Source organism: Neovison vison, chromosome 4, assembly GCF_020171115.1.
Source record: "Neovison vison isolate M4711 chromosome 4, ASM_NN_V1, whole genome shotgun sequence".
In the NCBI taxonomy this organism is placed as follows: Eukaryota; Metazoa; Chordata; class Mammalia; order Carnivora; family Mustelidae; genus Neogale; species Neogale vison.
The window spans coordinates 160,660,070-160,686,798 of record NC_058094.1 but is presented as its reverse complement, the minus strand read 5'-3'; the positions used below and the strand labels follow the sequence as shown (position 1 = coordinate 160,686,798).

The 26,729-nt window shown below is 34.7% G+C and overlaps 1 protein-coding gene across 1 annotated transcript in view; it reads right to left on the bottom strand.

The window, feature by feature from the left end:
* The window catches only part of VPS50 (VPS50 subunit of EARP/GARPII complex), a 128,700-nt gene that overhangs the window by 98,971 nt on the left and 3,000 nt on the right, over positions 1 to 26,729 (bottom strand). The window contains exons 2-9 of the mRNA XM_044246030.1: positions 23,105 to 23,173; positions 10,945 to 11,067; positions 9,840 to 9,911; positions 7,791 to 7,844; positions 6,900 to 6,970; positions 6,090 to 6,207; positions 5,967 to 6,002; positions 4,580 to 4,662 (exon numbers count right to left, since the gene is read on the bottom strand). Of these exons, the coding sequence (XP_044101965.1) occupies positions 4,580 to 4,662; positions 5,967 to 6,002; positions 6,090 to 6,207; positions 6,900 to 6,970; positions 7,791 to 7,844; positions 9,840 to 9,911; positions 10,945 to 11,067; positions 23,105 to 23,173 (626 nt within the window). The remainder of the gene's footprint in view (positions 1 to 4,579; positions 4,663 to 5,966; positions 6,003 to 6,089; positions 6,208 to 6,899; positions 6,971 to 7,790; positions 7,845 to 9,839; positions 9,912 to 10,944; positions 11,068 to 23,104; positions 23,174 to 26,729) is intronic.

The window sequence follows — 26,729 nt, the reverse complement described above, 5'->3', positions numbered from 1 at the left end:
TTACATTATTTCAAAATGGCACAGCACGGGAGAGGGAGACGGAGGAAAACAAATTAAAATAAAAGATAAAAAGTGCAGGCAGTATGCGAATAGCACACTGTCAAAAACTTAGCCCACACAGATGGAGCAACAAGGACTCCAGATCTACTCATGGGTCCGAGTAGCTGGGCTGGTGACCCAGCTGAAACATGCACTGCTCCCAACACTATCCCAGGCAAAGTTCCTAGGTTCCCCTTGCCTGAACTTAGACAAAGACAGAGCATGACCTCTTGCTAGAAGGGAATCAAGGGCAAGAGGGGAAGCGTGGTCCCTAATATTGCTGTACTTGTACCAAAAAGCTATGTTCATTATTCTATGATTTAAAGAAGTTCTACAACCTGCAATTTTCATTCCACTGCCAAGTTCATATTCTGAGGGGGAAAAAAGGGTATTTTGAAGATTATGAGAAATTAAATACATATGCCTATGCCAAAGTATAGTACTCAAAAAAAGATATTCTAGTTCTGGTGGTATGTGCATGATCCAGAATGCTCTCAGATTCCCTCAAGCAGTTTCTTTCAAATGAAATAAAAAAAACAATAAAGCGGTTTTGACTTTTAAACATAACTTTTCTTGAAACTAATTTAGACAAATTTCAAGTGAAAAAGAAATTAAATGCTTCACTCACAAACATACTTTAACAAAAACACATTCTGATGCCTATTCCCAGTAAATCCCAAATATATGACTCTGTCGATCAACTCAAGAAATGTCAAATAATGTAAAAATGTTCCCTGTCAGTTATAAAAGTGAACAAAACTGGTGCTACACTATCTTTTATTAAAGATGTCGAAACACACCGTATCTCAAGGAAAATACAAGGTGCTGAAGGGGTACAAGTTTTCTTTCAGTTTCAATCAACTGGGTACATCATATTACTTGGTACTTTTATGTATTAAACCACAAAGTCATATAACCTGAGACAATACAATCAAGGGCTCTTAATGCAGAAGCAAATACATGAATTCTGTTTTTCCTGGTTTCAGAATCTTAAGAGTCAGCCCACAGTAGCCCCATGTAATCTACTTCTAAGACAAAGGGTCTCTGCCATCTACCAAAACCCTTATAATGTGACTAGCAAAGAAAACCAACATACACTCTCCCTAGGAAAAATTACGAAGTGGACAAGCAGGTACGTGGTGCATATGAGCTTGTCTAAAGTATATTAAAAAAAAAAAAAAAATTACACCAGAATCCAGAAATGCTCTGCATCACAGGTTGTTCTCTCACGGCCATTTCTAAAGGGAATATACTTTGTGATTCTCTAGCCACCAACAGAAATGAAAATAAATTTAAATGTTAAAGAAAATGAAAGTATAAGCAGTTGGAAATTAACTATTATTTCTAGGACTACCAGTGTGTAAAATGATTTTTTACTCCGATTCACTTAGGTCCAAGCAAAGATTAAATCTGCCTTTGGTTAAATTCCACAGCTCCCGGTAAATGAAATGAATCTTTAAAGTGTTGATGAATCATGTCTGAACAGTCCCAACCAGAGAGCTCAAGGACAGGTACAGCATTGTATTTAGAAGACCAGAGGAAAAGAAAGGAAAGTAAATGCACAAAATAAAAAAGGTACATCCAATTAATAAAAGGAAAACAGAACAAAATTCCTTTCATTTTTGTGGATTCAACCTGATCTACATGTCAACTAACTCTATCACTATATCTCATATTCCATTATCTACAAGAAGTGAGCAAATTTCTCACGCTCTCCCAAGTAGGAACAAAAGTGTAAAACAAGGGAAAAGGGGATTGGCTTAAGCAGGATTAATGGTGGCTAGCAGAGCAAACAGTGCAGGTATGTGAGGAAGAATTCTGGTGGAAGGCCTGGCATCACGACCAAACAATTCCAACCAATAGCAAAGCTCTCTGAGCCATGCTGACATTGTCACTACATCACCAAGTGAAAAACACAACTCTAACAGAGGTCCCACAAAGCCTAGGGTAAAATTAATTCCTTGGGACATTTTAATACATTTGTGTATGTATTTTTACCTGTTTTCGGAGAATAAGACAAACTTCTCTCATTATTATATGTATAATTCACATATGTAAACATAGCATGCTTTTTATAGAATGTACTCCCTAAAATAAAGCAATTATTACTTAAGTCACCATTACAGATCTTTAATTTCGATCTTTTCACCAGGTCGGAGAACTGTAGTCACAGCTCCTCCACATATCACTATATACCTTAATGAGAAAGTACTTAGAAGCCACTTCACACTAACTTTAAAAAGCCCAAGTAAAATTTCTTTAAAAAACATTGGGGCGCCTGGGTGGCTCAGTGGGTTGGGCCGCTGCCTTCGGCTCGGGTCATGATCTCGGGGTCCTGGGATCGAGTCCCACATCGGGCTCTCCGCTCAGCGGGAAGCCTGCTTCCTCCTCTCTCTCTGCCTGCCTCTCTGCCTACTTGTGATCTCTCTCTGTCAAATAAATAAATAAAATCTTTAAAAAAAAAAAAAAAACATTTTGTATAGTTAACTCTCATCAAGTAGATAATTACTTTAGCACAGCCAAACTCTTAATTATTGAGAGAAAACAAAGTGCCAAGACGGGTCACCTGCTACCTCAATTTCCTGCCACCAAATCTCCACATCCATTTTTCCTATTATAATAGAAAGTGACCTTTTCAAAGTCAACTCTACTATAATCCCTACAAAGCCTTAGCATAATATTATGTCCTCTATTTTATTTTCAACCTCTCACTTTCCCACAGATTTTCAAATATGCAAATTTCCCCCTCAATTCCACATCTCCCTCTTTGTCAAATTCCCTAATCCTGTACTTCTACTACAAGCAAATGTCCCAACAAAGTCAGCAATGATTTCTTCGTTATAAATCCAATGGATAGATATTTTCAGTCCTCATTTTGCTTGTTACCTCTGCAACACAGACTTCATCGTGATACGCATAATCTCCTATCCACAACACTCATACCTTGCTTTAGCTAACTCCCCTCCCTCAAGTCCTCCTCAGAGTTGACCCCAAAGGAGACTTAGAGCCCAACACTTCCCTTTACACTCAACAATCATCTCCCTAAAACCCCATCCCCCTATCTCACTATACCTTCTTCAATCCAAGCCCTTCTTGATAGATTACCTAGATAATCTAGAAAAACAGGGATTATAATGATTACATTATGTATAGTTCAACACTATTCAGCCAGTTCTAAAGCAAAGCATCTGGCATATAATAAACACTCAGTAATGTAAAACTGCCTGAATTATGTTCACCCAATCATACATAAGCTGTTCTCACTGTAACTTACTTATCACCACAAAATAAACTAAATGCATACTAGGCCTCTTCAGGACCCAGAGAGCCCTTGCTAGAAATTTTCAAATACATTCAACATATTAGAACTAAATCTCTTTTTATTCAATTTAAAAAATCCAAATAACATAATCAAGTCTTTAAGACACAGTTAATCAGTGTCACAATGGATAAAAACAAAATATCACTGGAGCTACACAAAGACACATTTCTTAATCAAACAAAAAGTTTTGATTCAGTATGCATGATCCTAAAGAAAAGAATATCATAAATATTAAACAGCATCTCTAGTGGGAAAATGGCTAGCTCTTATCCTACATCCTGCAGAGACCCATGATGTGGGAGTATATTAAAAGAAAAAAATTTAATTAAATCTGTATTAATGTTTTGGTCCTCTGTAATCCTTTTATTTTTCAGGTACTAACAATCACCATCTACAACATGGGTGCATCGTGCTCACTGACTGCCAGAATTTCCATACAGGCGAGACTGAGGGGTTATGTCCTAGGATAGGTATGAATTTAATTTGAAACTGGGTTTGCTTGGCAAGCACACGATTTAACTTAGATTCTGTTTACTTGAGATGGTTTTAGAGGAATGATGGAAATTACACCTGGGGATTGAGCCTCCCCAAGGGACTGCCGCCAGTAATGCAAAACCTTCATTTTTAAGCAGACCAAAAACCCATTAATAAAGTAGAACTAATACCAAAGGCTGCCATGGCCATTTTTACACTGTACGTTTTATAAATAACTAAATAAAAGATGTAACACATCAAATACAAAATCACTTAAAATATGGTAAAGATGATTATTATATAAAATTAAATCACACTTTAATTTTCCAAAAAAATTCTTATCAGGATGGGCCAAACACTCGAACTGTCTGGATCCGAAAAACAAACTGCAGTAACACTCTCAATATTTATGAGCTGGGCCAAATTAAGGAGGAAAAATTCCCAAGAGATGCAAGAGAAATGTAAACATAAATGTATTCTTCTTTGCCACTCTATAAATTGGAAAGAATATGAAAAAAGAGTTTCGATGAGGTGAAAAGAAGGGGTAGGATAAAAAAGTATCTGATCTTTCACACCTTACAAATTATTATTTATAATACCACTGTACTGCCCATTTCTGAACAAGAATGTTCACTACAACACACTACTTAGTATTTATTTTCAATTTTCATTAACATTGTATGTTCACAGCTCATATGTTAAAAACTGAAAGAGAGTTACCTTACAATTTTTATATTACCTTACCTTATGCAACTGTAATGTTTAAAAGTGCTGGCGGCTTTCTGACATTCCAGGCACAACTGAATAGCTCCTGGATAGTCTTCCTCCTTAAGATAACAACAACAGAAGTCATTAAACAGGAAACATCTTTCCTAAAGTCCCTGAAAAAAATAAATCTCTGCTCATACTCCATCCAAAAGTTACAGAACCAGAAAATTTTAATTCCTCTTACAAAAGGATTAGAATACCAATGATAGATAAATAATAAAATATAAAGAGACCACTAGCTCCAAGCCTAAAATGTACACATAGAAAAAATATTCTTTTCCCTCATATACATAGTAACAGCCCCCTAAGACCACAACACTTGGAGAAAGCCTATACAAAATAATAAGCTGCTTCCCAGGGAAGGTGTTCTTTAAACGTTAATATATCTTCTTTCAATAATGTTTACATAGAAATGTAACAAACCACTATGAAATCCGCTGTAATCAACACTCAGGAGTTCTACCACCAAGAAATCAATAAATATTTTAAAACAAATAAAGTTGTTAGAAAGTGAAATAGCACGTCTACCGCCATACCACCCTGAGGGCGCCTGATCCCAACTGATCTTGGAAGCTAAGTAGTGTCAGTCCTGGTTAGTGCTTGGATGGGAGAAAGTAAAATATTTATTAATAGCCTTGGAATGTTTTTATCGTCTAAACAGTAATTTAATGCCGAATGAAATTTTCATATGCACTTCTCAAGTCTAAGTTAAGAAGTAACATGGTGATAACCAAAAATCATAAAAAAATTTTCCTATGCTCCTCTCTGTAATTGGACAAATGTATTCAAACCAGTGGGGATGTTAAGATGATGACAAAGTAGCTACCTGAAGGACCTCATGTATGGGAAACACACATATTACGTTACGCTTTATAAAAACAAGTAGATAGAAAATGCTAAAAAAGCATCAAAGAGAAAATAGATGGCTAACTCAGAAAACCAATTAATATATGAGATACCAAATACAACTCAAATATGACATATTTCTTAAATTATTCCTATTTGTTTGATACAAAAGATAATTTTATTGTTATTTGGTGCAAATACAATCAACATACTGAAAACATTCCCACATTGCTACAAAGTAAACATTTCCCCAAATAAATTTTTCTATTTAATTTTTCTAATTAAATTAAAATTTCTATTTAATTTTTCTAATTTTTCTATTGACAATGAAATATGTCAATAGAAAAATGCTCTACAGCAAGTACCTTTACATAATGTCTAAAAATGTTCTTTATACCATGTAGCAATTTGGGAAAAAATGCACATCTGAATATCTTCCACCATAATTTTTCCATTTAATAGTATCAGGATCACCAAATTTCCAAACTTTGTTTCCAAACCAAAATTCCAAACTTACCTCCAGCATTTCACTTAAGCGCACATCTGTTCTTTGCTGGGGGAAAAAAAAAAAAACACAAAGGTAAAATCTGTTTCAACCATAAAAGTAAGTTTTAATTTTTAAATAGTAACCAGTATATACCAATGTTTTTATAGTTCTCAGAGATTTCAGAAGTCCAATCAGTAACTGACGTTTCCTTTGATTTGCAAGAAGTCCTAAACTAGCTTGAGTAAAACCTTCCTTGGCAATATTCAAGTGTCTGCAAAAAAGAAGAATAAATAGTTAAATTTTTCTATTATATTAAGAACACTGTTCACACAGATCAATTAGGCAACTGACAAGGTGGTATCCTCTGTTAGGCAACTGACAAGGTGGTATCCTCAATTACTCCTGTAATCAGGGATTGTGACTGCTATTTGACAAATTTATTCAACGGCTCAATCTCAATCAACATTACTCAGAGCATGGTGGGTGGACTGGTGCCAGTCCTCAAACTGTTACTGATCCATCCCAAGAAAAGTACAGAAATGGAGAATAAATACTAAAAAACCACTTACAGAAAAATTGACATAATAATTTTAAGTTTGATGAATTAATAATAAAATTGAGACTATATTCTCTATGGTATTTTGTTTTTATTGCATTTTACAAAAATAGTCTGTAGTAAGTTGGGAATTAAAAAAGAAAAAAATCATATCCTTATAGTATGAGAAGCACTATTCAAAACAATATAAAAACAGTAACATGTTAAAGTCATAATCAGATTTACAGATATTTCATTTCACACATACTTTCTTAGTGCAGTTTTTAGATCATAATATATATTCAGTTAACGAACAGTGTTCTAGAAACCACAGTCATAATAAAAAAATCAATTATCAATGACAGTTTCACAATTTTTCTTGAAATGTTTTCTGGCTTAAAAAACAAAATATTCATCAAATGCAATACCTCCTCCCATTTGTGCAGATAACAGCAGCTAACTGAAGACCTGTCTGTAATGAGGTAACTCTTTCAAGTTCCTATGAAAAAATTAGGTATAGGTTATTGTGGAGGCATTTTATTATTCTATTTTATTCATATGATACTCTAACAAAAACGTTAGTGGGTTTCAAAGGAAAGCCTGCTTGGAAAACAAAGTAGCAACAAAGATAGCTAAAATTGAAAACTATTGGTATATCCTTCATAAAATAATTTAAAATGACTACTTTCAAATGATTTTCACAATGACATATGATAAAATATTTAGTCAGTATTGCTTATAAGGAAATCAAGATCCAACCTGCTTTATACAGGCATAAACAAATACTAATAATACATCCATTGAAATGTTTCTACTCAACAGAACTTCAGAAGATAAGGATATGACAAGTATGATTTCTGTTTGCTAAGATGCTTTGACAACAAATGTCTTCATTTGAACACTGGTAGGTATTTCAATGGATTTTGGAGTCTCTGATTTTCTGATTCAAAGACAGATTCCGTTATAAGATTCCAATTTTATTATATTTTAAAGACAGATTTTTACAGTGCTTTTGAGCAGTCATTATTAACGATCTACATGTTTCAAAGTAAACAGAAGGAATTTTCACTGGGCCTTCAAAAGTTTGGAAAATTCAACTATATTACTTTAAAATCAGTTATAAAAACTCACTTCTTCAGTTAGGTAAACTCTCTCAAATGAGAGCAAAAAAAAAAACACATATATAGCCCCCCCATACACCAAATAGAGCCAATATGTTACTACAGAACTACAGACAAGATGATAAATTACTTCAACAATTTCAACTCACTTAGGCATTTTTTAAATTTTACTATTAAAAATAACAAATATCACCCTACCTTTACATAAGCAGGCTGTTTTTCAAGAATTAAATCAGCTACTTTTTTAGAGACCTATAAAAACATGCAATCAAACAAAACAAGTGAAAGAATAAGTCACATACTTCCTGTTTCATTTTACATTTTAAATTTTTGTAAGAATATTCCACTGGTCTTCCCAATAACTTCTACAGCAGGTACTGGCATGCTCTGGGCTATGAGATTAGTAAAAAAAAGATGTAACAGAGAGCATAATACTTGGTCCTTAATAAAAACTCAATAAATGGCTATTATGACTGTTAATAATATGAGAATCATCTAATTTACTAACATGCAAAAAGGTATAAGATCCTCAAGGGCATAAGATTTGCTTTTTAAAAGATGAACTCGTAGGATAAATAATCAGTTGATTTTATGGACACAGTATGTGGGAAACAGAGAACATCCTGTACTGCTGAGATTCTTTGTAACACATAAAAAGACAAACAGTAATTTGGTCCTCTACTTCTGAAAACTTGAAAACGTGTTTTTTGGGGCGGCTTTTTTTGGAATGCTATGAACATACCTAAGGTTTCCTTGGTCAATTCCATGACAAATGTTAGTGTATGTAAGTAAGAATTATAATGATTTTGACTATGGGGCTCTTATTTCAGTTTCAGGGGTATCTGCTAGACTACACTACAGATACCCCAGAGCATGCATTTAGTGAATTTTTTGCTCAAAAAACTCAACTAGCTGAGTTTCCCTTCCTCTTCCCCAAGCAACTGAGAACAAAGCATTACACACACATTCAACTATTGCATTAATCCTTCTATATTTTCTCAGCTGCTCTGAATTTCTATAGATACGAATTTGTATAGATGTTTAGACAGAAACTGACCTAATTTTTATCAAACTGGGTTTTTTTTTAAACAGTTTAAAACAGATAATATAGTTTTTAGTCTGCACTGTGTCAGGCAGTGTACTAAGTGCTTTCCCTGTATTATCTCAGTTAGTACTCATAACAATCAATTAAAATTGGTTCTCATTTTCCAGATGGATGATCTTAAATATAGTGGTAATGGACCCACATCCCCCACAGTAAGGCTGGGATTCAAGCCCAGGTGTACCAAATCCCAAAGGTCACTGTGCTATCTGGGCCCTGTAATGAGGCTCATTCCCTAAAGAATACTATCACATCAAGTACAGAGACAGATTCATATATAAACCTGCTGAAATCAGCAGAAGGCAAAAAATGCCACCATCCACTGGAATCTAGTTCTCCAAAAGCACAATATGCTTGTACCACACAACCCTCTACTGGTCAAGTCCCTTCCCCACACCACTGCTGCTACCCCCAAGGAGATCCCAGCACCCACTAAGACCTTTGAGTGTAGTACAAAAGGAGAAGTAGATCTTCCTTTACTTGTCAGATGTATTATTAAAAATCACATCTTAAATTCAAACAGATAAATAACTACTGCTCCTTTAGTATTAAAAAATTAACAAGATTCCACACTAACATGATTTAATATTCTACAGCATAGTCTGAGTTTTATTAAAGGAGATCAGCCTAATGCTAGGAAAATCACAGAATCACAGAATTTTACAGCACCCAAGAAAATGCAGGCTAACACTTCACAGATTTAGCAAGGCTAAGTGACTTGGCCAATGCCAGACAATTAATCAGTGACTACAACTGTAACATTCTGAATCTTAGCTCTCTTGTCTTCAGGCCTATTTCAACTAGAAGTGGGGACCTTTATTCTGAGATAAGAAACTGTAGTAGGGAAGTCATGCATGCGTGACAAGGAGCCTAAAGATACTTAACAATCTAAAAAAAGTTCAAAACTCTTTGATCACATTCGGGATTCTGGAGGAAAAACCCCTCAGTTCTAAAAGCAAATCTATATCAAGGTAATGTGAGGGAAATTGAATAGGCATTATACTTTTAAATAAATGTATCACTAAGTCTGAGTCATGTTCAATAATATTTGTTTAACATGTTAAGTTAAACCTAAAATCTGCAGACATTACACCTCCCTGAGGTTCCATTTGGTTATGTCAGAAAGAAAGGTGATTTTTACTTACTGCAGCTTGCTGTTGTTTCAATTTGTCTCTGTATTCCTCTAATTCTTGCAAATTGAGAACAGGAGGGAGTTTCTTTAAAAAATACACATAAATGAAGAGTAAAAAATAGTTTAACTTGGTTTCATTTATCTGTGTATCTCTGACATACAAACTATAATATGTGCATGTAAAACAATGTCTCATCCCACTCCTATACACTCCTCTTGGCCTCCTCACTATCCCCTCTAGATTTCAGACACAAAGCTGCCACATGTTTGTTGCCCAACCCTCTGGGGCTCAAGTTCCATCCTTCACTCAGCCCTATAAGAATGGGAGAAGAAAGTCCCACAACCTAACCTCCCCCTCTACAAACCACAGGTATATCCCTACTTGTCTGGGACAGAATTCAAAACATACTTCCCTTCTGAAGTACGAGGAACTAAGCACTACAGTGTGATAGTGACAGCTGCAGGAGTACATTCTAGATTCCACATCAGCTTTCAGAAGACAGAAACTAACAAAAGTGCATACCTATCTGTATGTGAGAAACTCCAAGTTTCAGTCAACGGATTGATGAAACTTGAGAATGAGAGCGGGCTGACTGTGTACACAGTGCATATAAAGCATGTATGCATACTGCATTTGGTTGCATCTAAAACAAGATTTTACTGTTCTCTTTTGAATTTCCTATAAATTTAAAATGCCAATATTATAAACATCATAGCATAGGAGTCTTTATCATGGCATCATGGCTACATATAAAGATACATTCATGGTTAAAAGTCTCAAAGTTTCTCTAAACATATTTTGACGATATAAAATAAGATAGAGGCATCATACCAACATATTGTACGCTGACAGTTAAAAATCAAAAATACAGAAATGTTTGCTAGACCAATATTCTAGAGGAGCACTTAATTTTACACTTTCTAAAATTTCATCATTAAACAATGTGGACAGTTCAATAAATCCCTATATGGTCATCATAAACCAGTCCTGGTATTAAGCAAGGAAAGGAAGGAAGAAAGGAGGGACCAACACTCCTAAAAAGCATTCAAATCTCATCCACAAATTCAGTCACTGAACAAGACTGGGTTTAAATAGGTTTTAATGAATTTTGTTTTACCTCCAGCTCATATTTAACAATATCAAATGAGTCCGTAGAAAAATATACTTGTTCAATACTATTAATTAATTCTTGTTCAGCTTGAGGGTCACTAGGCTGTTCTCGAAGTTCTCGAAATTCCTCCTTTAAGAAAAAAAAAAAATCACAATTAGAGTACTTGTATCTGTTATAATTCTACCTGCATGGAAACAAATAATCATTTTTCTTAACAGAAAAATCATGTTTCTTAATCTCCTGGGAATCATTCCAAGCAAGGAGATAAACTGACAGGAAACAGGAAGGTTCATGGAAAATTAGGACTACTAAAAGACTAAAATACTAGAAACTACTCATTTACTGGAGAAAAAAAGAAAACTAGCCAGTTTGAAAAGTCAGATTTTATTTTCAATTCTGTGTGTGCCAACTGGTAGGTGAAAGAAGTTTAACCAAAGGAAAAACCAAAGTGACTATGTAGTATCATCATACTATAACACATATATACATATTTTCATCATTTGACATTCTAAAGTCTGTCCTGGCACAGATAACCAGAGACTATCTCAATGACTTACAGGTCATAGTCAGCATTAAAACCCTGAGCAGAGCAGACATCTGTGCTGGAAATCTCACTGCTCGGCTAAGAAACACCAGCTCCAGAAAAGATTCCCAAGTTTAGCTCTGTAATCCTATGAGGCTTCCTTCAAAGTGTACTGATAATGTAACTAGTGATCTGATTATGAATCTAAAGCTTTGTATTTGATAAAACGCTTTCTTTCTAATGATACAGAATGGAGCTTCTATGGATTTACACAACTAAAAAGAGCTTGACAGACAAATCCCTACCCTTAATGTCTGCATCCTCATCCTACACAATTTCACTGCATAACTGAATAAACTGAATAAACCTTCAGTTAACTGAGAAATTTCATTAATTCATTAATTTCATTAATTCTGCCATACTAATTAATCAACAGTTATTATAGACATTAACAATTTAGTCCTTTGATTTCTGTATTCATATTAATCTTAAATACATTTAAGAACACAAAAGAAACTCATATTTAAAATAATTTTATACTCATTAAAATACTTAACAAAAATCCTTAATAAAATCATTAATTAAATACACAGAAGTTATCATGTCAATTAGAGAACATTGTTCTCCAAACAGAAATATTTTAGATTATTTTATTGCAGGGCATAGTCTTCATTTATTAAAAAAAAAACACAGCATATATATGTTTTAAACTTTAATTTATAATTTAAATGTGTAAAATTATTAATTATAAAATTATCTCCTCTTAGATTCAAGCTAAAAGAAAATACGAGAGCAAAACTCTGAAATTCAAGAGAATAGTTAACTGTTTATATTTAAAATGCCAATAAATTTAAGAGAAGGCAAAGTCATACAAAAATCAAATCTACAGAATTAAAAGTGCATGGGAAAGAAAATGTCTCTTCTATACCAAAACTCACTTATAAAATAAAAGGTCAAACACACAGTCATCTGTGATTTAGCATGCAACCAAATACTATGAGTAAAGTAGGAAATACAGCATCCTAACAGTGGGAGCTGCATTCCTCTGTGTGTGTGTGTGTGTGTGTGTCTGTGTGTGTGTGTGTGTGTGTGTGTGGCGGGACTTCAGGGAAAAGGGGGTAATCTTGACAACACACTAATCTGCATTGCACCCTGGACAATGACACTGAGAACAGACTTGGGCTAAAACCACACCACTTACAGAAAGGTTTCTGAGTAGGCTACTCATGAGCAACCTCCAAGCATTTAATAAAAGTTTGAAATGAGTGAGACATGAAATAGAAAATGAGATCAGAAATTCCTGGCAATCTCCCTCCCTAAGAGTCCACAGGCATTTAGAATACTTGCTTCAGATGCTGCAAGCTGAGGCAGGGAAAAAGACCCAGGTGAGGATATGGCAATGCTGCCTTCTTAGGAATTTCACAGCACCACTAACAAACAAATGTAGTTGGCACCATTCCAAACAAAGGGAAAAAAAAGATTATAAAAATTGCTAAGATTGAAAATATCAAGTACAAAGTCAAGCAAAAAATTCAAATAGACTGCAATGAATGAACCCTTTCATCTTAAATATAGAAATGCCAATGATACAAAACTCCATGCTGAGGTTCTCCATATACTACCTAATTAACTGATCTAAAGATAAAGGTTTTAGTTGTGACTCTGGTATTAACTTGGGCAACTTAGACTCTCTGTGCCTCATTTCTTTCGCCTGTAAAGGACATATACACAAACATACACACACAGTGACAGTAAAACAAATATTCAAAGTTATTAAGAATGTCAAAGGGAAAAACATGATTGCATTTATAAATATCTCACAAGTGTACATTTCACAAATGTAATGAATCTGTAAAAAGAGTACAATCTGTATATGTATAGAAAAGGTCAAGTGTCATTCCTTCTTGGAGAACTAAGCAATTATATCACCGTGAGCAGATAAACCCGTATAATTTCCAAGAACAGACACATAACACTTGACACTCTAAGTATCCTAGACTAAAGAAAGGGATAACACCAAGACAGGAAGAGAAAGAAACAGCACACAAAGTAGAATTCAATCCAAAACAAATGCCCAAACTATATCCCCATAAAATATCCTCTCCTTTCGGACAACTTAGTAGCTCCTGTGTGAAAATATATACCTGAATTCATTTAGACAAACTCCATTCTAACTAGATGCTGATCACCTTATTCCTTTTAATCCCATGGCACCTGAAGGCTGCAAGACTCTCTACCTGATCCTTCTCCACATGTTTCACTTTTAGTGCTCCCTGCTCAATCCAATTAACACCCTTTGAGAACTGAGATTTCTCCTTACTCTCCATCATTATGCTCTCTACTACCAAGGTGCACTGTAGGTAACAATCACTGATCTAACTAAAAAAAATTAATTTACACAAAAAGAACAAAAAGAAAAGACATTATGTTGTTTTGATAGTCAAAACTTTCCACAAACCCCTAATAAAAGATCTCTTTCTTCAAACTAGAAATAACAAAAAATATTAAGTGGTTTTAGGGATACTTTAAGCACGTAAATTAGAAAAATAAACGGAAACAGCAAGATTGTATCTTCTTACCACAATTACCCCATAATTTTGGCATTAACAAACTGGTTTCCTAGAATTGGAGATGCAGAAAAATACATAATTCTTCACCTAAAACCAATTTTGCAAGCCAATATATATGTATGAGGCAAAATTCTACACAAAATGAACAAAAGATTTCCTATAAAAAACTTTAAAAGGCAAAATCAGGGGACCAGGATAACAAATGGAATTACTTATACTATATTAAAATATGTGATTTCTTTTAAAGTTACAAAATATTCAATAAGCCAAGTTTGAGAATCAAATATTTCAGTCTTACAGACCGCTATTATAAAAAGCCTTTAAAGAATTTTACAATAAATTCTAAGTCACATAGTGACTAATATATGTTATCATTAATGTGGTATTAATGCTCTATAAAACTTGAAAATCCAAAAATAATATAGCAACTATAGATCATCAAAATTTGCCACAACTTTCTCATTAATGGTAATCAACTATACTTAAAAAGTACATTGTTTACTCCAAAATTAAAACTGAAGAAAAACTACAATTAAGGTAATGAATTTAAATGTAAAGGGGATAAAAATAAAAATACAATGGCAAAAAAGAACAAATCAAGTCTCTCTTCCATACTATCATTAGGAAATAACTTGCTACTTTCAAAGCTCTCTTATCATACCTTTCTCAAATGAATCACGTATTTCGATTTAACATTTTTAAAAAATTCCCACTATGTAAGAATTCCCTATACTAGTTCATATAGAAACAAAGTTGAGTAAAAAATATAGCTGAAGTAATAAGAGAGTTCAAATGAATAAGCAATGCTCCTGCAAGGCAGAACACAAGGGAGAACAAACAAAACCCACAGCATCAAAGGGCAGTGAGTTCACATTAGATGGAAGAGGTGCCATTTAGAGAACCGGTGAAATTTCAAATTTGAGAAATTTGGAAAAATAAGGTAACAAATACGAAGCAAAGCACAAGTAAGAACTGCAGCAGGAAAGCATGCAACAGGTTAAATGACAGAAGGTGGCTTCACCGGGTAGCAAAATGTCAGGAGGAGCATCTACATGTATACCAAGAGGCAATAAAATGCAACAAAAGAGATGTTTTTTTAATCCAATATATTTTTATATATCCTAGAACCATATTTTTCCTTTACTAAAAATGATATATCTTAACACATATCACCGTGCCAGATGCTATATGAAAAAAAGTAAGCATAAATATGCAATATTTTCTTAACGTAATAAACCAAGCAGGATTACTTTAGGCAAGTGGTAGAAAACAAAGAAGTTAGTCAATATTTTAGAGGCTGTCTTTTCAGCAGTCACAATACACTGCAGGATTGCATCTAATTCTACCTATCCTATTTTTTTCCACTCTGATCAGCTCTCAGATAAAGCTGCATGAACATACATACTAAATGCACATCATCAAGGTAACTTTACAAAAAATGAAGAAAAACAATCATAACAGAAATTTAAGTGAACATCTTTGTTTTAGCCAAGTCATTTTTCCTCTCAACATAACAACAAAAGGTTTTATGAGAACTGGGAATTCAAGTCTATAAAACAATTGGAGCCCTCAACTGTAAGGTGTTATAAAACATTTCCAGTGTATTTATGGTTTCTAAGGAACTAGGCTATAACTTTGCAAGCAACTTCCCACTTAAGAGTTCAGCTCTTAAGGGAATGTATTCAAATTCAAGACAAAAAAAGGAAAAAAAAGACTACAAATTTTGCACTTTAACCACTACTTTTAAATTATACAAAATACCACACAAATTTAAAATGGCATTTTAATTCGAGTTCAAATCTTTAAATTCTATTCACTTTCATAAGTGTAAAAAGTGAGTTATGACAATGTCACAGTTCTTACCATTTCTAAACTCAATTTTCTCTTTAATTTTCAAAAGCAATTTAACCGAATTTTTAAAATCACAGAACGACTTGGAAACTTATCTACAATAGTAGGTTTTTTATTCAAACAAAAAAGATAAACGCAAAAATCTTCATTTCATAGGTCCAGTTTTAAAACCCCCCAAAATGTATAAAATTTTAAAAAAAAAAGAAATGCAAAACAATTTCCATTTCTGTACGTAGTTTATCAGACTACAGTTCACATTACAGTCCTGAATGGCAGAACTCATTGTGTTGAGAGGGAGTGAGGAAGGAAAAAAAAAGAAATTTTATTCTTATAAACATGGATTGGGGTTTGCCAAGGCAAATCTTATCAAAGGTTTTTTTTCTTACTGTTTGCATTTCTTTGTCAATCAACTTAAAAAGCTATTCTGCTATAATAAATGCAAAAAATAATTATAGTCTTATCAAAGCTACTATCACATTAGAGATTTAAATGAGAGCAAAAAATGTTTAACTACCAAAATCTATAGTTAGAAGAACAAAAACATGAAGTTTTCAATATTCAATCAGTATTATAAAAATCATAAATCACTGCACAAAAATAGGTTTTGTTTCCAAAAGAAACAGGATTCAAGATCAGATACCCTAAAACCATACACACGACATATAAATTTGTAATGAATTGCCAGATGTCGGATTACGTGGGGAAATTGTACATTTCCTTAAAATTCCACTAGAACAACAATAATGATCCATTAAAGCACCCGGCTCATCATCCATTTGTTTGTGTGTTTTAAATAAAAGCCAACCAGTTGTTTTGTTTGAGGTTTTTTTTTGGGGGGGGGGGAGTTTTGTTTTTTTTTTTTTTAGGCTTTCAGTGCCATCTAGTGGAATATTGGTGAGGTTACAATTTGAGGCTTCCATAAAAAGATTTACAGATTTTTCTAGAAGGTTATTAAAGTGGAATTCTCTTAATCCAGCTTTATAGCATATATAAGTGATAGAAATAATGTACTTTAATCACTTTTTATGCAAAAAATCATCTAAATAAACACATTTGTTTTTAAAGAAGAAGATCATGAATAAGAACTGATTTTATAAATAAATATACCTATTAACAGATACTAAAAACACAAAATTAGAAAGCAAATCTTTCATATGTGATACTCTGCCAAATATTTTTATTTACTTCCCTTACTCAACAGTTATATTTTTAACAGGTATTTTTCTAAATTTATTTCTATGAAAAGGAAAACATCAAAATAATAGCTTAAGAGACATCAAAAATTTTTTTTTCTAAATCTGTCTTTAAAAGATTTCTTAACCTCAGTGACAAACATTAAGCTGTCTGCCACATGCCTGTCCACTTGGACGTTAATACTAAAGAAAGGCATGTCACAAACTGAAGTAAAGAGGGGGAAGTCCAGTGAATAGTCTAGATTCTGTTTTCCTGTTTTTATTTTAGTTTTAAAAATACCTCATCAGACCCACTCTCCAAAAGAAGAAATATTATCTATTCTGAGAAAAGATATCATAACACTTTCAACTCAGCGTCTAGAAACCAGTCTTTCCAATTCCTTCACCTTCCACGTCCAATAAAATCCTCAGTCCTAAATTCTGCTTTTAAGTCCTCTCTCAAATTTAACCCTTCTTCATTTCCTAAACTTCATGTTCCCATCTTCTTTTCAATCCCACAGTTAAGGCAATTTCCCTTTCATAAGCTCAATCTTTACCTCAACACCTGAACCTAGCTCTCCAGACTCTGACTCCAGCACACTTTCCTCATATCTTGGTAAAGTTCTGAAAACCAAGCTCTGTAGTTAGTGTGTGGTTTTAGGATTCTTTCCATGGATGCTAAGACGTCAAGTCAAATCCATTTATCTTACTTCACAGAAGCATTTTATAAGCAAGAAAACATTCTGCACAAACTCCCAGAATGCTATAAGAGAAGGTACTCGATAATATTTGTGGAATGCATTAAGTATGCAAACAAAAATACCTCCTTATATTTAGACAAATATGACTGCAACAGAGATTCCTTTTGTTCCCTTGGCCTACATTTTTCTTTAATGAAAAAAAAAATCGAAGGCATAGCTAAACCAATCATGTAATACCAAACCTAGCTGAATCCTATTTGTATTTATGAGTTAGTAAAATTAGGGTCTTAAAAAGAAACAAACAAAAAAACTTTATCTTTAAAGAATAATATGAGAAGGCAGGGGCTCAGAAAAAATAAAATATTATTAGTATTCTTTTTATCAGTACTCTTTTTATGATATATAACCATTATGAGAGAACTATGGAAAGTGTTTACTTAAAGTCAAGATACAAACATAAGGTTCTGAATACTGATTTTTTTTAAAGATTTTATTTATTTATTTATTTATTTATTTATTTATTTATTTATTTATTTGACACAGAGACAGAGATGACAAGTAGGCAGACAGGCAGGTGGAGGGGGGGGCAGCAGGCTCCCCACTGAGCAGACAGCCCAATGCAGGGCTCGATCCCAGGACCCCGAGATCCTGACCGGAGCCGAAGGCAGAGGCTTAACCCATTGAGCTACCAAGGTGCCCTTGAATACTGATATTTTAAATCAGGATTCAACGTACACTCTTGAATACAATCCTAATAAGTTCTGTAACTTAAACCCTGTGGCTATTGTGATTATTATATATAATAATAATAAATTTTGGTCTTAAGTCTTATAACCAATTAAGTAAAAACCTTTCACATCATTCAAAAAGTACAAATCTCTTTAAATGGGTAACATATTTAGTCAATAAATACTATATAGATTAATTTCTTATATCCTTACCTCAGCATGGAAATCCCATTAATCTGAAATACAAAATAATCTACTTCCTAGGAATGAAATTTTAGGTCATCACTAACTCTTTACTATTTCCCACAAAAACTGTCCAAAAAACTTCAAAATTTTTTGTCTACAACAGTTCCTGTGGTTCCCCTTTCTCTGTTCTTGTCATCATGTCCTCCACTTGGCAAAAGGTTCCCAAAAAATGCTCACACTGGGGTCACGTGAGGATCACTAAACTTTACTGCAGACACCTGGCTCCACCCCACACACTCCGACTTCATTAGAATTGCATAGGGCCTGGTTAATAGTGATTCTAATATGCAGCAAAGCTTGTACACCACTGACATTGGCTCTGAACAATTTAAGCTAAGATTTTGGAACTCTCAAAGTTTCCTTTTCTACAGAAAGTTCTAAAAAGACTCTTGATTTTTTTTTTCCTATTTTCTCCGCCAAAATTCCAAATTTCCAGTATATGATTCATTATTTGACTCACGTCTTAAAATAGGAGAGAGCATCATCCTGTCCATAAAATGCAGAAATTTTACCAGATGATTTCCAAGGTTTCTTCCCACTCAGAATTTATATAGTTCTCAAAACAAAACAAAAACAGAAACAAAAAACAATCAACAGTCCTTTCTAGATTCTCAATCACACCTAATGCCCTTCAGTTTTCCTTCACCAACCTCCTCTTTCTAGTGAGCTGCACCCATATGAAATTGGCCAATATTAAATTATTTTTAACCTAAAGAAACAGTCATTTCCCATGATTCATCCTAATATTTCCCCTCTATTTATTCTTTATACCAGAACTTTTTAAAAATATTTACTTATCTGAGAGTGAAAGAGATTTAAGAGAGAGAGAGAGAGAGCACACAAGCGGAGGTAGGAGCAGAGGGGGAGATGCGGGAGAGAGGGGGAAAGAGAGGGAGAGGGAATATTTCCGGCCAACTTTCCACTGAGTGTGAGCCAGACTTGGGACTTGATCCCATAACCCTGAGATCATGACCTGAGCTGAATCTAGAGTCAGATGCTTAACCAACTGAACCACCCAGGTGTCCTATACCAGAACCTTTAACATAACACAATCCAAGCTAAACTCTTTCTTTCTTGATAATCCCACTGAAATCTCAATTCCTTATTTACAACTTAAACATTATAACAAGAAAGGGAAGAAATGGGTCCATACCTAAAGACCAAGGGCGCCTTTTTTAAAAAATGTTCTATATACATATAATTGAGTGAGTTAGAGCTATTAGATGAAGTTAATGTTTAAAAGTTTTGCTATACAAGTATTTACACTGACCACTTAAATAGTGTAAGTTGGGTTTATTTTTTACTTCCTGCATTAGAATATCAGGGGAACCCAAACTAACACAGTGAGGCTTTTATTATTACTATTTTTTTAAGATTTTATTTATTTATTTGACAGACAGAGATCACAAGCAGGCAGAGAAGCAGGCAGAGAGGAGGAAGCAGGCTCCCTGCTGAGCAGAGAGTACGATGTGGGGCTCGATCCCAGGACCCTGGGATCATGACCTGAGCCGAAGGCAGAGGCTTTAACCCACTGAGCCACCCAGGCACCCCTATTATTACTACTATTGAGAGGTACAACTGCAACATTATATTAGTTTCATAATGATTCAATATTTGTATACATGATCCTCACAATAAATTAGTTAGCATCCACCACATACAGAATTCTTTTTTCTTAGATGAGAACTTTAAGATCTATTCTCTTAGCAACTTTAAAATATGCAATAGAGGGGCACCTGGGTGGCTCAGATGGTTAAGCAGCTGCCTTCAGCTCAGGTCATGATCCCAGACTCCTGGGATCAAGACCTGAATTGGCTCCCTGCTCAGTGGGGAGCCTCCTTCCCCCTCTCCCTGGGCCTGCCTCTCTGCCTACTTGTGCTCTGTCAAATAAATAAATAAAACCTTTTAAATAAATAAATAAAATATGCAATACAGTATTATTACCTATGGTCACCATGCTGTATATTACATCCCAATGACTTATTTATTCTGTAACTGGCAATTTATGCCTTTTGACCCCTTCACCCATTTTGTCCCTCCCCACTGCTTCCAGTAGCCACCAATTCATTCTCTGTATCTATGAACTGGTTTCTGTTTTGTTTTGTTTTTAGATTCCACATATAAGTGAGATCATATAGCATTTGATCATATGGTGTTTCTCTGACTTATTTCACTCAGCAAAATGCCCTCAAGGTCTATCCTGCGTGTGCATGCATGCGAGCAAGCGCGCGTGCACACACACACACTTTCTTTATCCATTCAACCATCTATAAATACTTTAGGTTATTTCCATGTCTTGGCTGTTGTAAATAATGCTGCAATGAACATGGGGATGAATATATCTTTTCAACTTACTGTTTTCATTTTCTTTGTAAGTGGAATTGCTGGGTCATATGGTAATTATATTTATAATTTTTTCTGTTAAATTCTCTATATTATTATCTATTTTTAATTTTTTGAGGCACCTCTATACTGTTTTCCATAGTGGCTGTACCAATTTATATTCCCATTAACAGCATACAGGGCTCCTTTTTCTCCATATCCTCAGCAACTTGTTATTTTTTTGTCTTTTAGATAACAGACAACATAACAAGTATACATTAAGTTAAAAAAATATCTACCCTAGCGAAGCTATTAGGTAGCTTGCTTTTCAAACCTAGTATTTTACTGTAAGCATTTTCTCTGCAATACACTTTGCTAAGTTTAAATCCCAAACTTCAGAGTAATTTATAGAATTTAATATCAATTTTGAAAAAGGAGAAAGGGAGAAGAGAGGAACCTACACTGACTACTCCATATGAAGAGCCTCTAGCTTTGGAGTTCAACTCATCATCTTATTTCCTTTATAGTATCTGTCATACTTTGCAATCACCTTGTTTACTGCCTATCTTCCCTCCACTTACCCCACCAGGCTAACCCATCCAACGCCCCAAGCTTAATCATCACCTGAAGCATTTATATTTGCTGACTTTGTAATCCCAAACTGGCCTCTACCAAGAGCCAGTCATCTCCAATCACACGCTACAGGCCGGTGGGGGGACAGCGAGAAGATTGGGTAATGAGATCATTATAAATTCACTACTTACCCCTACTGGAAAACATCAAGGTGCCTCGTTTAAAGGCAACAAAAATTTGCCCAAGGTTTAAAAACAACAGTAAGTTCTTATGCAATACGTTCATGTATTTTTTAAAGAACCTCACTCATCAATTTTACACTGGTTTTGAAACATCAAATGCAATCTAATTCAAGCCATGTTCATAACGCATGATCTGTTTTCTTGAGTCAAAGAAATAAAAAGAATTATTTGTCAATTAGGATTTATGGTTATTGCTTAGTTCCCAATTTCATCAGATGCAACAATCTTTTATAACATCACGCAAAACTGTTCAAAATGCCTCTCTAAGCTTTTTGTCTGAGTCATTTCATGCAAATGAGCTGGTTAGAGTTTTACCACATTTGGAGAATATGTTTGGGTCTGGCCCAAAATTAAAGCTAAGCTATAAATACAAAATTCGCATTAGGGGGTAAGGCTCCTTATAGAGGTGGGAGATCACTCTCCTGAGCAGCAGACACTAAGACATCATTTCAGGACTTATAATTCTGACTAAAAGAAACAAGCCCTATGTATTAAGATGTCAGATGCAGGAAACAAACAGTACTTCCAAATATGATCCTCAAATTGAAAATCACAAGAGCAGACATTCAGAGGAAGACATTGTGATCTGTGATGGAGCTGCTATTCGTGGAGGTAGCTCCAAGTGGCAACACCCCAGAGTGAGAAACAGCAGGGATTTTTTTTTTTTTTAACAATGGTTAATAATTGTCCCGAGGGAAAAGCAGTTAGCTTTCAAATAAATCTATTAAATTTGTAAACTGAGAAATTAACATAAATCAGGGAATTAAAATCTAAGATATCTACAATTTAGTATAAATTATGCTTTAGCTACTTAAAAATCTGCTCTATAAAAAACATGATTAACGATGATTTTTGACTCATGGTGTTACAGCATAAAAAGTGTATTATTTCATTTTATTTCTCCAAATCACAGCAGAAAAATCAATTAAGTTTCACATACATACATAGATATGTGTGTGTAAAAAACTGCTTTCAGGCTAAGAAGCTGATACCATAATAAACTCTAAATTTATCAATTTTGCATTTTCTGCTTCACTATAAAGAATCATACTGCATCCCAATGAGTAATGAAAGCAAAAACAAGCCCCAAGCCTACTACACTATAAAAATTTACTTAGCTTAATCATAACTACCATCTGTCAGTGGGAAGGAAAATCTTCTGTGAATCAATTATTATCCAAAGGCAATATTATTTCTTAAGGAAGTGAAAAGTCACGTTCACACATGTAGATCAATACCTTTCCAGGGACCCGGAGACTCTCAATGGCACCAAGATCACTAAGGCTTTCTGGAGGGCTTTTCAGACCCTTAAAAAAAGTAATAATAAAAAGAATTTTAATTATGCTACAGAACTGTAAAATGACAGAACATACTTATTAAAATAGAAATCACCATTTTAAATAGAAAATCTCCAGCTTTAAAATATACAGAACATATATTCTAAAAACAACTGTCACTTAATACATATAGTACTACTATTAAATCAAGTAAATATGTACTTTTAGAAGTTCAGAAGTATTAGATGGCAGCTTCACAACTAATGCCTGAAGTCTAACTTAACCATGGTTTAAAAACAACCAAAAGAAAAGACTATTGGGTGACAGAAAGCATTATGGAAGCACTTAAATCTTAATCATTATCAAATTAACCTGATAACAAGGACCAAGTATCATGATTCTCTAATATAATACACCAACCAGCTGAGCTAATCAAAGACTTTTAAATAATGTTAATTGTTTAATTAATACATAAATACCCTTGATTCTACCAGATAATTTCTCACCAATATACCCAATTTAACTGCATAACTGGAACTTAAATCTCACATCTTACTGCTTTCTACCATTCTTTAGCTCCTGGTACCCAATAATTTCTACATTCAAATCAACTGAGGAATTCTGAAACTCTCATTTGAACCAAGGAAAGTTATCAAGACAGAAAGAAGTTAGCAATCTCATTTTCTTTGAAAGCCTCTTTTTAAATATGGGCTATTCAAAGCAGATACCTAAAGTCCCTGTAATATTAGTCTTTAAACAAAATTAGCTGGTACATAAATTTGAAGAGCCTTTTGTCCTTTAGATACCCTATATTGGCCCTTTGATGTCCTCAGTAACCAAAACAGGGCATACTTAGGTTAACTATTTGAGACATATAGCAGAACTTGCTTATTTTTAAATTATAGAGCTATGTATTTTATCTTTCCTATTACAAGATATGACCAGTCATAACTACAATTTTTTAAGACAAGGTGCTTTGCCTCACCCCCAAGTATTCCATTACTCTCAGGACACTCCACCCCGGTTTCTCTCACTTTCATTCTCTCTCGTATTCTCTCTCTCTACCCCTCTTCCTCTCCCTCTCCCACAAACACATACACACATACACACACACATAAATACGTACACACACGAGTGCAAACTTCATAATTTGATTCAAAATCATGACCACCCCAAAATATATTTTTTTTAAATATAACTGCCATGTCCTTTTTAAAAAAAGGCTTATTTGAGAGAGAGGAAGCCTGCACAGGGGGAGGAGCAAGGAGAGAGAGAGAGAAAAAACAAGTCCCAAGCAGATTCCACAGAGTGCAGACCCCAATACAAGGCTCAAACTCACGACCCTGAGATTATGACCTGAGCCAAAACCAAGAATGCTTAACCTACCAGCGCCACCCAGGTGCCCCTGCCACACCTTTTGAACAAACATTTTTAAAACTATAGATGTGTTTAACCAATCTAACAGAAATTCTTGGGGGATTATACCACAGGTAATTTTCTTTCTCCCCAGAGCTACTCGATAAAGAAACCAATGACTGAAATGTAAAGAAGTAATATATACCAATACATAGGAAAAGGCCTTACTCCAAATGGGTCACCCCATACAATAATAATTTGCTACTTGCATATGGCAATTTTCCACCAAATGTACAAAATAGAAGTAGTAAAAACTGGAAACCGTATTACATGTTAGGAAGTAGAGGAGCTCAGTGATTCAGGGAATGGGCTCTGTGGTCTTGAACCACTTGTCTAACCTGCCTATCTTTATGTTCTAATGAATATGACAATAATGCAGAGGCCAATAATAAGTAATAATGGAGATAATGTATGTGAGAGGCCAAAATCAGTGTCTAGGATATGGCAAGCTTTCTTTAAGGGCTAACCATTATTCTGAATATTATTACTGTGATCACAGAGAAATGTTTCTCTTTTGTCAAGACAGAAATAAAGAATTACACAAATGTTCAGAGCATATCTGACATGTGTATTTTAGGATTATAGATCTTGAACCCTTTGATTAGCAATTTTATAAATTTCTACTGACAAAAATGAAGTCACGATTTTTATCCTCACTTCCCTAAAGCAGTTAAGTCATGGTTAAAACTGTGGTACTCTGCATTTATAAAACTGAAACTTTCGCTGTAATCCTTAAACATTATTGATGTTCTTTGGTATTTGGTATCTGTTTTAATAAATTTCTCCAGTTTAAATTTATACAAAATTCAGCACACATAATACCTGCCTCTGCACTTTATTTCTTTGCTTGAAGCACAGTAACACTTAGACTACTTCTGTTATGTCTACATGAATCTTCTATGTCCATTTAGGAGACCAGCAACTTATGTCCCAAAGATCAAAAGGAGCATGTGAGGTGGTTTCTGCCTCCTTCTCTTTTTCAGCAAAATTCAACATAGTCGTTATTCTCAGTCCTCAACTTCCCTTGAACCCTAATCAGGCTTTCCTCCCCCACTACTTCATGAAAAGTGCCGCTGTCGAGTACCAGATGACCTCCATGCTGCTCAGTCCAAAGGCTCATTCTCACCTTCTGCCACCTGTCTGTAGCACCTAACACAGCTGATCACTCCCTTCTCTTTTAAATTCTTTACTTGGCTTCCGGGACCCAGTCTACTTGGTGGTTCTCTTTATCCGCTATGTATCCAACAAATATTTACTGAGCATCTGATATGGGACAGGTGATCTCTGAGATGCTGCAGTCCTCCCTTACTGGCTTCTCCTTCTCAATCAGCCTCTCTAGATCTGCCTCTTTCCCTAACCTTTTAACATTGGTATCTCATGAGTTGCAAGTGTGAACTCCTTTTTATATCCACACTCATTCCATTGGTGATCTTAGCCAGTTCAATGTGTTTGTAAGTCCCAAATTTGTATCTATATTCTGTGTTTCTACTCAGAAATTGAGACTCTTAGCCAACTGCTTATGTTATCTAGCCACTTAAATGTCTAAAAGAGGCCTTCATATGAGTAAGTCTAAAAACTTTCTGCCTTCCTCTGTTCCTTCCTCAGCCTTACCCACTTCATTAAATGGCAATTCCAATTGTTGAGGCCAAAAAATCTGGACTCAACCCTGATGCTTCTCCTTCTCTCATAGCCCAAATCCGATCCGTCAAGAAAAACTGTCGACTCTGTATCTACAGTATACCCATGATCCAACCTCTTGTCAACCCTTCCACAACTAACACTCTGGTTAAGGCCCACACATTCTCTCATTCAGAATATGGCAACAGCATCCTTATTGTTCTACCTGGTTTTGCTCTTTTTCCCTCTTCAAATTGTCCTTTTAAGAGAGGCCAGAAAGATCTTTCTGAAGCCCATATATGTAAAATGAGATCAATCCCCTGCTTGCTATTTCAATAAAAGTAGAAGCCTGGCTTTGCTATTAGTGAGAAGAGAAGTAGTAGAAGATGAGGTCAAAATGAGGTCCTGTGTGATCTGGCTTCCTGCTCTCAGCCCTCTGACCTCATCCAGATCTCATCTCCTACTGTATTCTCTTCACTTACTTTACTCCCCCTACACTGGCGTCAGGCTGTTCCTCAGCCATGCTTCTGCCTCAAGGTCTCTGCATTTGCTC